Here is a 14,896-nt window from a genome sequence, read left to right on the forward strand (position 1 = left end):
GAAACCTCAGATTAAGATCTGCTTAAAATTGAGTTTTTTGGTAGGAGGTATGTATAATACGACATACTTCAAAAACCTATCGAACAATTCCTCAGATCAACTTAAAAATCCTTAAAGGATGAACCAGTCAATTTCATAGATCACTTTAGTGTAATAAAACTTCAAATTAACAGGACTAAAGTACATGATTTTGGTTGTGTTATAAAATAAATCTTATCTTCTTCAAACATAAAAATTCTATTTCCAAAATTCTATTTTAAGGAAAACCTTGAAACAACCAAATAGCATGACACATCATATAAAAGTACCTACCTCATTTGCATCAACCACAAGTAAAACACCCTGGCAAGCAGAGAGTGACCTGGATACTTCATAACTAAAATCAACATGGCCCTGAGAAACAAAAAATATTGATACCGCTAAATGTTAGAGTTTAAACGTTTTTTACGGACGGACATTATGGCAAACCTATGGACTCCACTTGATAAAAATTTAATAAGTTTTTCTTTTAGCCTGTGCTTGTGAAACAATTTACACTAATATAAGAAGACTGAGAAGACACAAAGTAAATTTAGGTGTTTAATGTTCAGTTCAAAAACTCAGCAAAGGATTTGTTTGCACTATTAATACCAGGCTGACTTTAACAAGAGACAAAAATAGTATTAAACTTACCGGTGTATCGATGAGATTTAAAAGGTACTGCTTTCCTTCCCAATTATAGAAGAGAGATGCTGTCTGTGCTTTAACAGTGATTCCTCTTTCCCGTTCCACTTGCAATTTATCAAGAACTTGTTTATTATTTTTTGTTTTATCAATTGTCCCTATAATAGAAATGTTTATAGATATTTCTTTGAGCTTTTAAAAAGACAATACTGTATATAAAATTAAAAGCAAGATTTTTTTTAAAAAGGTAAAAAATAACTATCACCCAATGCCATTAAGTATACAATATAAAATGAAAATACCTGTTAGTTCCAGAAGTCTGTCAGCTAAAGTACTTTTGCCATGGTCCACATGTGCAATGATACTGAAATTTCTAATATTTTCAACAGGGAATCTAGACATATCAATTTTTTCCTAGAAAGGAGAGAGAAATACTACATTAGACAATATGAAACAAGTATACTAAATCAAAGGATTTTTTTCAGTGTTCTTTGAACAATTTCATTTATAGCATTTATATTATTTATATTATTCCTCTGACAATAAAGAAATATATGGCTAAACTCATATTTCAAGCAACTGGATTACAGCAGGACATCAACTAATTCACTGTCAACGGTGACCATACAGCTAAATAAAAGTCCCTTATAATATTTCTACCACTTAGAAAGCCAATGAAGAACTGAATGTATTTTCATGAATGAAGAATACAGGAAACCTGGAACTGCTGAATAGCATTAGAGCTCCTGGTTGAACAAAACCTCTTGCAACAAAAAGCTACAGAAAAGCTGGTAGAGAAGAAGAAAGTTTTTTGCCCCATCACACATTTAATCACCAGAGTCAGGTCTACTTAAAAATCTGGACTCCTAACAGAGCCTTCAAAAGTTTAGTTTAGGAGACACTGCTTTGGGAAAGATCCCCAGTGTTCTCCTCACTTGGTGCAAGTAATAATAAATACTTCTTTCTCCTGGAGGGTGGGGGGTAATTTAGATACAATTTTGTTACTTCACAACTTCTCTGGAGAGAGGGAAAAATAAATAAATAAATAACATCAGAAAAAAAACAGGTTCTTATTTATCAACTAAATTTTCAAAATATTTTAAAATGTTAACTCCTGATTTTTAGCTACACACACCTCAATGTTTTAACAAGACTCACTGCAAGCTGCTAAAAATTAGTATTTAAGTAAAATGTCAGTTTTTTGTACTCTAAACATTACACTTTTCCAAAGCTAAATTTGTATTTCACAATCGGCAAAAAAAAAAAAGTGAAGTAACAATACACAATTCTCCTGAGCTTAAGTTTCCTTTTTAAATAAATATTCCAATACAAGACAGACAATAAAAGTGTTAACTACATCTGAAAGAAATTCTTCAAAAAAACGAAACCTAATTTGTTTGCCCTGTCGATTCCCCCCGCCCAATGCAAGATACAATACTGCACCATTTTTAAGAACTCTGAATTCCAACATAAATCCATTTTACATTCCACAGATATTTTAGAAAAGGGTCAAACTGATAACACATAAAGCATTTTATTTTTCCAGTTATTCATAATTTGCCTTCAACTAGTTCACTGCCTAAACTGCATCTCTTCATAGTCATCTGACGGTATAGTTTTTGGTGTTGCTGAACCCCACTTTCTTCAACCATAAGAATGGAATCACAAATGCAGTTTTGCTCTGGCTGAGGTAAAATCAAATAATAAAACAAAGAGAAGCTAAGTCACAGACACTTCTTACAGTCTAGATACTGGACTCTGTGCCTTAACATCGTGCAGTTCTCACAAATAACAATTCGGTGTTTTATTAGCAACAGTCACAGAAAGGTCAAGTAACTTTACCAGGTTACACGGCAAAAAAAATTGCAGGAAAATGGAGATTATACTAGCAGCTTCCTCAACAGGCTTTTAAAATTAAATACACACTTAGACCAGTGCCTGGCATAAACAATCAAGGAGTTACTCATATTACAAATTAGGAAGGTGAGGACGTGACTCGCCCAAGGTCGCACCGGTGAGCAGTGAACTCAGAAACCCGCGCGCTGCCCGCGCTGCGAGACCTCCCGTCTTACAGAGGCGCACCTGCGTTCACAGTAGTGCCAGGGAGCCCTTCACTTTTTCAAAGTCGCCAGGAGCACCCTACCAACTTTTAACACGCGGCTACAGAGAAACTACGGAGCGCTCACCTTGCGGCCGGCAGAGCTGTAGCGCCGGCCCGGATCCCTGCACCCGGTCGCAGTCAGGCAGGCCAGCGTGGGGCGAGGCCCGAGCAGCCCCCGCCGCGCCGCCCGGGTGGCCGGCGTCGCGAGCGCGCGGCCGCGCCTCCAGCCCAGACCCGCCAGACTCCACATCCCCCGGGGCGACAGAGGCGTCAGGAGAAGGTCCCGCGACGCGAGGGCGCCATCACCCGCAGTCCGGTTTTCTCTGGAACGCCCCCTTTAGAGGCCGGCAGACAGGATTCAAACCGGCTTTCGGAAGCGGAGACGAAAACGTGAGGTTGAAGGTAACACCCAACTAGCGGCCCCGGCGGGACACCCGAGACGCAGAGCGGCTCGTCGACGTCCGCACGACGCACGACGTCGTGACGTCAGCGCGCTTCCGCAAGCAGCTATAAGGAAGTCCCGCGAGGGGAAGTTCTCGGGCGCACAGTTAGTCGTGCTTTTAGGAGAACCGAGGGGTTTAGCCTCCTACTAGATAGCAAAATACTGGGGTAACTGTCTTAAAATCTAGAAGTCAAGATGTATTCTCCACATCTGTGATATCACTAATACTGAAGTGCATCTGAGTGGAAACCGGCTGCAAAATGTATTGCAATAATGTATCCTAAGAAAGTTTCAGCCAGAGCTGAAGATTGAGAAAGGTTATATCCCGAACACCCTAAAGTCTCCATCATCTTCAGGTTTACCTGTTTACCTTGCAGAGGGAAGAGCTCTGGCTAAGTGAGGTGGAGGATAACAGTAAGGGATAGAGACCTGTCTACCATGTCCGGTGTCTCCCCCGTGAGCTTTTCTGCAGTATCCAGGGTTTGGTGCAGAGGAAAAGAGCAGCAGCTGTGCTGAGTTCACCATTGTATTGTTCCTAGTTCGTTCTTGAGACTACTATAAATTAAACACTAATTGCTACTGTCACCTTTGTTAGAGAATGAACTTAGTAGCTACCCTGAAATGCATTCAGTACAATCGTTCCTAATAGTTCGTATAAGTCAATGTTGCCCAAACGTTAATAATCTGTATATTATTCTCTGTGATTTTCACCATATACTCATACCGCTTTTATATACGTAATATTTTTCTTTAAATCAACTACCTTTTATACTTGGATGAGTTTATTTTAAAAGAAAAATTTGTATCATTTCTGTAAATGGAAAAATGTCATAAATTTTTTAACAAGTAAAAATAAGTGTAATTAATTTTAAAAAAATGATTCAGTTCTAACGAAATATTACCTGATAAAGGCTCTGAATCTCTCTTGATTAAAAATGGATATTAGCAAGCATTAAAGAAATTTAAAACATAGCACCATTTTTTTCTTCTTGACCTAATCAGCAGTATTGAAGTAAAATTGAAAGAAGGATTTTCTCTATAGGATTCAGTGTCCTTAATGCCATGTCTATAACTCACCTAAAATTATCTCGATAACTCCGTTAGTCCCACACTTTGGGAACACTGCAGTATCGTATGTGGTTGACATACTCCCAGACCCACAAATGAAATACGTATTTATTAGAAAAATACTTACTGAGAATCTCTGTGTCATATAATGTGGAAACTCAGACAAATCGAGCAACTTATCTGAAATCTTCCAATAAGTAAATTGAAAAAAATGCATATTTGAATCCAGATTATTAGAAACCAAATCTCATACCCCTGCAATACCTTTGACAACACAAGATAATTTAGTCTTCAGCCTGGAAAGAAAGGGTAAATGGAGTCATTAAAATTTCAAAGTTGAGGTATCATTTTTTTTCTGGGTCTTGAAGGATAAAAAGGTTTTCTGAAAGAGAGAAATGTAGGCTAATCAAGCAGTGGGCTCATTGACAGCAAAATTGCATCTACTAAGTTCCCATTACTATTCTACACACTTTGCATATATCAACTAATTTTTTTTTCCTTATGGAGTGCTCTAATGCAGGTACTCTTATGACTGTTCCTATTTTAAAGATATCTGAGAAAGATGTGGCCCAGGCTTTTTAAGTCACTGCCCAGAGGCATACAGTTAGTGATGAAGTGGGCTGTGAGCTCAAGTGGTCTGGCTTTGGAGTCTGCACCCTTAACCACTCCTTGAAACTCTGCTGAGCAAGGGTAAATGAGTTAAATATTGAATTAATGCTCAGTAGAGGGAAATGGCCAAGATTTAAAATAATGGCATTTTACTTGAGGCAAGGGTTTCTGAAGAGCACAGATAATTAAAAACTCACATAAATCAAGGCTCATTTCTCCATAGAAATGAATGTATAATAAGGAGGTTACATTCTTAAACAGTACATTAATCCACAACTAATATATGTGTGGTTTTAAACATATTTGAAATGTCTATTGATTTGTTTGGGCTGCAGTAACAAAGTACAGTAGACTGGGTGTCGAAAACAAAGAGGTTTATTTGTTTGGAGACTAGAAGTCCAAGATCAAGGTGTCATCAGGGTTGGTTTCTTCCGAGGCATTTCTCCTTGGCTTATAGATCTTCTCTCTGTATCTCCATGTGGCCTTCTCTCAATACCTATCTGTGTCCTAATCTCCTTTTCTGATACAGACACAAGTCATATTAGATTTGGGCCCACTCTAATGACCTCTTTTTAAGTTAATTACTTCTTTAAAGACTTTGTCTTTAAGTCCAGTCACATTCTGAGGTGTTCTTGAGGTTTAAAACTTCAACATATGAACTTGAAATATCAATTCAAACCACAACAAAGGGAATAGTAAATTAAAAATAATGTATACATGTATAATCAATCATTTTATCGCCTCTAAATTCTGTTTCAAGGTTACTGATATTTTGGAGCATTTTTAACACTAGCAATACCCTTGATAAATGTTTAGTAGCAGCACAATAGTTATCACTCAAATTTAGACCACACACACGGATTGAGAGCAATGTTAATGCCATGTTCACAAAGGCTCTCCCGTCCTGCTGCTAAGCAACTAAAATGGTGCCACCACGTGTCTATAGTGAAAAATACAGCTTGGAATTCATGGTTTATGTTAGTTTTTTTAATCTGTGTTTTTTTTTTTCTTTTAGAGTTTCATATTTTTTGACATTTTGGACATAAATCAGGGCTTTATAATTTTTTTTTTTACTTTTTTTGAATTGTAGTATAGTCAGTTTACAAGGTTGTGTCATTTTCTGGTGTACAGCACAATGCTTCAGTCATATATGAATATACATATATTTGTTTTCATATTCTTTTTCACCATAAGCTACTAAAAGGTATCGGATATAGTTCCCTGTGTTATACAGTATAAACTTGTTTATCTATTTTATACAGTCAGTATCTGCTGCTTGTTTTTTTCTCCTCTCACACTTTAAATTCCTGCTCTAATATTTTAAATTCACTAATAAAGAGTGAGCCCACTAATCCCCACGCCCTACCTTCAATCCCAATCAAGGCAGAGCCCCAGGCCCACATTCTCTTTCTCTCCTTCTCTACCTACAACCTTGCTGTGTGGCCCCAGTTGTGCTATGTAATTTCCGGAACTTGTAAGTAGTAAACATTCTTTCTTTCAAAGTTTCCTGATGGTTATTGCTGAGGGCGTCTTGCAACATAAGAATCACAAGGTCAGGTCCAGCCAAAACATCGGTTGTACATTTTTAAGATACTTAGAAGCCCTATTAAGTATACCCTTCAATCTAGTTGACATTTTAACAAATGATCTCACAGTCACACATACCCTTGAGTTTGATCACCTAATTCCATAGTTTAATGGTGATATTCTGAGTTTCATCTTTGCAAAATATTCAACTACAGAGGTGTGTCTTGATTTATTCAACTAGTCCCCTAATATTAGACATTCAGGTCAGTGTACTGTTTTACTTTAATGTTCCTAATTTTATCTTTAGTATAGATTCCTTCAACTGGATTTAATAAAATAGGAAAAGTATGAGTTTTATAATGTCTTTCAATGCCTAATTACCTGCCAAGGATTTTTATGAACAATAAATACTACAATAAACTCTACATGGGAATTTTGGTTGTCTTCATTTTACAAAAACTAAAAGTTGTCATTTAATTTTGTCATTGTTCACTTGAGATGTCAAAATTATATTTTGTCTTAGTTTAAAATTATTAATGGTTTAAATATTTTCCTAGTTTTGCCTATTATGAATTGCTCCTTCCTGTATTCTTCTTTTCTCTTTCACTTTAATTTCTTTTTGCTTTTATTCTGAATTAGAAGGTAATATCTGAAGTGTGTTTTCTATAGCCCTGATTAAATTTTCTGCACTACCACTTATATTCTCTATTATTTTCATTGAAGATTTAAATTCTATTTTGCTAAATATATTTGCCCTTGCTTCCTAAACTAACACAATTCCCTTTTAATGTCTGTATCCAACTTTTACGTTTGTTCTAATACACTGTCTTCTCATTTAATCTATTCTTTGACTTTGAAACCATGTGCCTGTTATGAGGGAAAGATAAGTTTAAAAAAATCAAACGCATAACTCCATCACCCACAAGATGCCGTGGTCCTACAAAAGGGAAAGATGAAAATGGGCACCACTGTCAGTTTCTCCAAAATATGGGCTTCTACTCTTTCCTCAGGTCCTCACCAATGCTGCAGATAACCCTGATGAAGCCGGAGTGTAAATTTGTATGCTAACTACTGGTAAAGCTTAATATTTTCCTTCTTTTTCAGTAAGAATAAATACAAATGTTAGTTCTTCTGTTGGCTTCTCTTCCCCACTGGATCATGCTGCACATCTTTCACACCAGATCATTCAGTGAAAGTAGTGTGGTACATGACAAACTCTGTTCTCCCATATGCATTGTCACTGGTTGCCTCTTGTCTCTGACCTTGCCAAGAGTAGGATGTGGGGAGAAAATAGTTCCCAGGATGCATAGAACTATAATTAGCAAGAACCTCTAGCCCAGTTCCATTAAGCTGCGACTCCCCTGCACCAAAATTCCTGACACTAGTCTTCCTTTCCACTAGGACTGGCTTTCTCTAAATAGGTATCAGAACACAGGAGCAGGTGGCAGGACTAGTCCACTGGCACTTGCGAAAGCAGCAACTTTACCATGAAGGAACGGCTGTGCTTCCTTCTACTTAGTATAAAACCTAGGTCTCCAAGGATCTCCAGGATCTCCCTAAGTTTTTTCCATGGGTGGGCTGTTGTTGTGCATGAGGGAAAGAACTTGATGGTCCAAATCATTTTTCTTACTACAGACTCATCAACTTTATCATAGAAATTATGCCCAGATTCTGGCAACAGGTGATTCCAAGCATTTTTTCAGATTGTGGAATATTGGTCTTTTCCTAACCCCCATAGGTATTCCATTTTAAACGAGAGACCCCAATTTTTTTTTTAAAAAGAAAATGAAATTGTATTGAAAATATTACTTTGTTACTCTGTACACTACTTTCCCTAGCACATGGTTGTGAACAAAAATATAAATACTGCAAAAGAGAAAGTTTTCTTTCAAAAGAACCCTTTATATCAAGGCAATGTTTGAGTAAATATCCTATTAAATTAAACTCTAAGCTGTGAGTAGTTAGTGAAGTCTTCATGCCAAATGAAGGTAGAGATTTTGTTTTAGATATTGTTTTAGAATTTCCATATTGACAATTACATTTTGATATATACCATATCTGACCTTTTTTTCCAAAATGCTGTAACTACTTTCACCTGCTGAACATAATAAAATGTCCAATTTAAACTTGGAATATCTTGGAAAGAATCTTAGTAATGGTATAATTACAAAGGTATAATTATGGCAGAGCATTGGAAAAGATTTTACCCTTTATTGATGAAAGAAATATAAGCAGTATATGCTCGCACCTTTTCTGTTTGGTACCTAAGGGAGTTTAGTCAAAATAGTAAGTAATATCTTGGTATTAAAGTCCATTCTTAACCTATTATTGGAATTTTTTTTCATTAAAAAATAAGAAATGATTGCGGAAGAAATGTTTTATGTCTACTTACAATCTGTCTACATGACAGTGTTTGTAAATATTCTTCCCAATCACCACCACCTTCTTCTGTTAAAATGGATTTTTCATATAGGTCTGTGAATGTCAAAGTAGAGATCACTAAAAAATATTTATATGTTGAATGGCTGTTAATAATGTGTGTAAGAGTAAATATAGATACCTTTTATTGAACCAACTTCATTTCCACCTAGAAACTATGGGCCATGAGCGACAAGACGGAGTCACTTATGTCAAAAGGAACCAGTAGGCCACTAGGGAAGTGGAACTTACACATGCCCACACCTGAGTGCCACATGAGCTTTTGATCAGGCCGTCCTGAGACCCCCTGGAACTTGTTTTCTTTACTGTCAAGTGACTGAATGTCGACTGGCACCAATCATAGTTCTGTAAAAATAACCTATGTAACTTTTGAGGGATGTCTCAGAAGTGGCTTTTTATAAACTCCACCATTTTCTATTTACCTCAGAGCACATTTGAGTTTCTGCTCCAATCGGGGCTTCCTGAATTGCAATACTTAAGACCTCACATAAACTCTTTCTCTTATTTGCAGCTTTCTATGTTTTTTTTTTTTGTTGCTGTTGTTGACAAGCATTATAATAATCATAACAGTTAACATATATTGAGCCCTTACAACTTGCCCCTGCCTATGTTAATTGTTCCTGTTCAAAATCCTGTTTAATCCTCATATTTTATACACAAATTTATTTATACCTATACATATATACACATAAATAGTTATATGTATGTATTGAGTAATAATTTAGGTATATTTTGAAACATATGGAAAAATAAAATTAAGTTGATGAGATAAGAGTAAAATACATAGTACCTAAGAGGTAAGTAAAACTTTTATTCTTGTTTTACAAATGAGGGAACTAAGGACCCATGTGATTACATAACTTGTAGAGGAATTTATGTTATTCCTAAGAAAAATTTCATATAAAAACTAGGTATATCAGTATGCTAAATTTATACTGTGTATAAATTTGATTTATTGCATTTTAAAATGATTATTCTAATAATATGGCTAGTAAGAATATTCAAATTAACTACTACTCATATCAATTTTCATAATTTCAGGTGTAAATTATGCTTTTGCTAACAGTTATTATCGAACTAAAAACTAAGTGTTCAGTAATAATTCTGCTAGACTCCAATTTTTAATTCCAAGGCAAAAATGCAAGTTACCAAGAAATAGCCAAATTAAAAGCCAAGAGTAATTATGATAGTATTAATAAAGGAAAACTGTAATTTTCTTTTCTTTTCTTGCCGTGGAACACAATGAGCTCTTTCAAATTCATGCAATGAAGCAGAATTTTATGTCAATTTTCATGTGACTATGTAATAGTCAGGGCTGCAGTTTCAGGCTTATGAAATAGAGAAGCAGGATTTTTTAAGGGGCAGATGATCAGGAAAAAATCTTATATGGTATTAACACAAGGAGCATGTAGAGAATGCTGAGCAAAGCGTATTAAAAAAATTAATGGAACACAGAATGTAAGGTATTTTTTCTGCCTTAATTAGAGTAGTAATTTATAGGTATAATGTATGTTAAATTGCAATGCAGACTGCAAAATAATTACTTGATAAACACTGGTTGCAAACAACCCATTTCTCTATCAGCAGAGGTAGAAAATGATGACATATTTTTCTGTTGGTTCATTGTCAGCTCTGTTCAGCTGAAAAATATTTTTTGGAGGTTGTGAATAAATATCCCTTAGTGTTTCCAAACAGGACATCTAACACCAGTGTTTTAGACAGCCATAGACAGTCTTCAGGAGAAACAGTCTGAGTAATGAAAGGAAATGGAGCTGAGTGAGAGAATTGATGTTGCAGACTAGGTTGTATCACATTTTATGTGTGTGACTGCTCAGAAGTCACTTAGTCTCTTGGAGCCTCCATTTTTATATTGAAAGATTGGAATAATGGATGTCTTAATCACACATGATTAGACGAGATCAGGCGAGTTCAGGGTGGTATGGCCGTAGACAAACAAGATTATACTGTATAGCACAGGGAAATATATACAAGATATTATGGTAGCTCATGGAGAAAAAAAGGTGACAATGAATATATATATATCTTCATGTATAACTGAAAAATTGTGCTCTACACTGGAATTTGACACATCCATCCGCCTAACCCTTCATCCTTTAATTTAACACAAATGCATAATTGTCATAATTGTATGCATAATTGTCAGTGCAGGGCAAATTGTTCAGATACAGCTGTTGATCAGCTCACAATTTCTTCAACACTTAGCAGATCACCAGAGAGAGACTAAGAAATTGTAGATGGAGATTCTTCTCCTTGTACCTACTGCAGATTATGGTCAGCAACCATAGAAGAAAATTTTTCCTGATTTTGACAAGTCATTGTGCCATTCATGGCATGATTTTTTACAGTCTTCATTACTGAATAATTACAAACAGAAGTCTAAATAGGAGAACCCAGGAGCACAAAACAGGGTGTTAGCAGTGGAGTTGGATGGAATTGGTTAGTGGGAGATATATTTTAGATATGTTTTAAACAAAATTGATACAATTCACTGAAGGATTAGATGATTTCTGATTTGAATGAGTGAGTGACTTGTGATGTCATCTCCTGAAATGGAGAAGACAGCATTGGGTTGGGGAAGGCAGAGATTTAAAAAAAATCAGTTTGTATTATGTTACATTTGAATTGCCTATAAGATATAAAAGAGACTGTCCAGGGCTGAGAAGAAAGGTGAGGTCTGCATACATGATTTCAGGAACTCTTTCCACATAGAAGGTACATAAAGCCAGGGGAATGGATGAGATCGCCATAGAAGAGAGTTTAGCGAGAGGACAGAGCAAAGGGAGGAAAGGAGAAAGGGAAAAGAGAAAAGGAAAAGGAAGGAAAGAAGAGTGGCTGTGAGTAGAATATGGTGCTCTTTACATCAGATGAGAACCCTTATTCATGTTATCCAGTCCTTCTGATCATTCAGAGCCCAGAAATAATTATTTAAGTAGATGAACTAAATTAATCAGTTGATCAAACTGTGACTATAAAATCAATTTCAACTCTGTCCTTCAATATACATTATAATAATAGGATGACTCATTAATAGACAAAAAAAATATTTAAATGCATGTTTTATACATACACAGTGTTACATGTGTAAGAATAACTTCAAAGTTTTCCAGCATCTGTATTTTAATGGCCCATTAAAGCATTCATCAAGAGAATGAAGTCATTGGGTCTTCAGTGTTTCATGCCTTGTATAGTTCACTTGAGGCTTAGATTAATTTCATTTTTATGTGCCTTTTTCGGTTCACATATTTCTGCAATTCATTTAATCAAGCTGGTTTTTCATGAAGCAAAACTAAGTTGTAAAGTACAGAACCACAAAGTAAGTTTAAAATTTAACTAGATGGACTAAGACTGAAAATATTATCTTTGGTAAACTTTTCAGTGACTTTTTATGTCAGAAAGAAAAATGCACTCTGAGACCTTGCTGTTACAGGAAGGGACCTATGTTCTCACATAAAGAACTTTGAAAGGAGAAATAGAAAGTATGATGATCTAAATTTGGCTACTATATAATAATTTGGTTATATAGTTTTTCCCATAACATTAATACATTAGGACAGGGAAGATGTCAGGATTCTGGAAATCATCTTCATTAGTTGTCCCTCTTATCCAATGGAAGTTAAAATGATAAAATCTTTTCTACACATATCTTGTGTACCTGTTTAGTCCTTTCCACCTCTGTTGGTGCTTCCCCAGTTCAGACATCATTTCCCTGGATGAACTTTCTTCTTATTTAGGCACCTGCTCTAGTCCTGATCCTTCAGTTCATCCTTCCCTCAGCTGCCAAGACGTCCCTACCGGTTGCCCCACTCCCACTGCTACCCTAGCCCTAGCTCCGTGTATATCGTGCCTGTGTTACTGCCACAGCATCCTCCTAATGAGTCTTGCTCTTCTATTTCTGTGTATGATTGATCATGTGCTCCCACTGCTTAAAACCCTGCAGGGTTCTTATTTCAGTTATAATAAAATCTAGACTCTTTACTATAGCCTTTATGAACTGGCCTCTGCCTATGCCTCTGACCTCATCTCCTTCAAATTTTCTTTGATTCAAAATCACTACCATGTGGCTAATTTCTAAGCTACAAACTGCCAACTCCCTGCCATCTCAGAACATTTGCTTTATTTCCTCTTCACATGTCTTTCAAGTGGCCTTTTCTCATCAATCTGGTCTCAATTCAAATGACCTTCTTAAGAGGACTTCTCTGACTACCCAAATTTTCTCCCCTTTGCACTCTCAATCTTAATAGTATATGCAAACTTCTTGATGGAATTTGGTTAATTCCTGAAATGGTCTTGGATAAAAATGTGAGCTATGACTCAGTCTACTAGGCTGCAAACATTGGCCTTTTTGACCTACTAGCTTCTACCTGGGCAAATTATTTAATCTTCATTTCTTTTTCTAATATGGGATAATAATACTTCATAAGATTGTTGCAACATTTAAGTGATTTGAACCTAAAGTTCATAGAATTGTACCTCGCTAGTTATTGTCATTTGTTGTAGGTATAGTAGAATCAATACTAAAATGTATCTCTTGAAATGCAGGTCTGTTTAGTTTGTCCACTTCTGTAACTAAGACTTCTAGAACATAGTCTGGTACTCAATAGATGCTCAAAAAATGCACGACATTGTTACCTAACTAGTGACCTGGCAAAAGACAGCTCTGATTAAAGAAATTCAAATTCCAAAAGTTTTTAAACAATGTTGAAAAATGCACTTTACCATTCTGCCTTTGGCTCTAGTTGAAAGTTCCAAAATATCACATAATCTACCCTTGAACAGAAGATTTCAGTCACTGAGAAATGGATATAGATCTCAAGTCCTATAAAGGAGAATCGGCAAGAAGCAGATCACAGAGGAAATTGGCCTTCAGCCATAATGTTGATATTAGGGACAAAACCACCAGATCCAGATAAAAATTAGGAGTATTAGCCAGGTTACCTTGGTAATAACTAAGGAGAAGCCTCCTGGAAGTAAACCTTGAATATAAAGGGAACAAACTCAGGCAGTTTCCTGGGATGGAAATGGATCTGATGCTAAATTACTTGTGGTACCAATTCCATTATATTGCAGAGGGGAGGTTCCCACACAGCACCAAGCAATTCTTGGGAGACTAGCTACATATCCTACAATTCAAGTTAATTCTGACACTACCTCGAGATAGCATCAGATTCCACAGGTTAAGAGCTCAGTCCTAACAGGCTGCTGGCTCTCGCTGCACCCACCTCTCGGCCTCCATCAGATACCAGTAGCAAGCCCAGGTTGTTACCTGTACTTCTAATTCAAGAGCCATAAATCAGAGGTTCCCACCACCTCCTTTTTGGATTCGATTTATTTGCAGAGCTCAGACAAACAATTTACTTACTATATCATCATTTATTATAAAAGGATGTAACTCAGGAACAGTCAGATGGAAGAGATGCATAGGGCAAGGTGTGGGAGACGGTGAGGGGATGCCATGCCCTCTCCACGGGGGTGCTACTCTTCCAGAAAATCTGCATGTTCACCAACCCAGAAGCTCTCCAAACTCCATCCTTCAGGGTTTTATGAAGGTTTCATTACATAGTCATGGTTGAGTAAATCATCGGCAATTGGCAGTTGATTTAACATCCGGGTCCTCTTCCCTCCTCAGAGGTTGGGGGTGGGACTGAAAGTTTCAACCCTCCAGTCACCTTATTGGCTCCATTGGCAACAATCCCCCATCCTTAGAAGAAGTGCAAAAATCACCTTGTTAACATACCAAGGGACACCTTTGTTACTCTCAACACTTAGAAAGTTCCAAGGATCCATGGACAAAGACCAAATATATATGAGAAATATGTTTTGGTCATCTGAATAACCAAATACATATTTTTTCTTATAAGTCACAATATCACAGATGCCTTCCAGTGGTCAAGATTGGCTGGAAAATGGGACAGAACATGCCCTTTAAGTAAGGAGCTCTCCTAGATCACATTAGTGTGTCCATCTTGGGCTGCATTGGAGAAGTAAGAAGCAGGGGGAAAATCAGAGGTACGTCGTGAATAGTCTTC

The 14,896-nt window shown here is 36.6% G+C and overlaps 1 protein-coding gene across 3 annotated transcripts in view; it reads right to left on the reverse strand.

Moving 5' to 3' along the window:
• Positions 1 to 3,209, reverse strand: part of GUF1 (GTP binding elongation factor GUF1) — a 32,071-nt gene extending 28,862 nt beyond the window's left edge. For all 3 annotated transcript variants that reach the window (XM_074348473.1, XM_074348467.1, XM_010962610.3), the window contains exons 1-4: positions 2,850 to 3,209; positions 966 to 1,077; positions 673 to 821; positions 313 to 393 (exon numbers count right to left, since the gene is read on the reverse strand). In XM_074348473.1, the coding sequence (XP_074204574.1) occupies positions 313 to 393; positions 673 to 821; positions 966 to 1,077; positions 2,850 to 3,014 (507 nt within the window). In that variant the 5' untranslated portion in view covers positions 3,015 to 3,209. The remainder of the gene's footprint in view (positions 1 to 312; positions 394 to 672; positions 822 to 965; positions 1,078 to 2,849) is intronic.
• Between the last annotated feature and the right edge of the window lie 11,687 nt (positions 3,210 to 14,896).

This window comes from Camelus bactrianus, chromosome 2, assembly GCF_048773025.1.
Source record: "Camelus bactrianus isolate YW-2024 breed Bactrian camel chromosome 2, ASM4877302v1, whole genome shotgun sequence".
Taxonomy (NCBI): Eukaryota; Metazoa; Chordata; class Mammalia; order Artiodactyla; family Camelidae; genus Camelus; species Camelus bactrianus.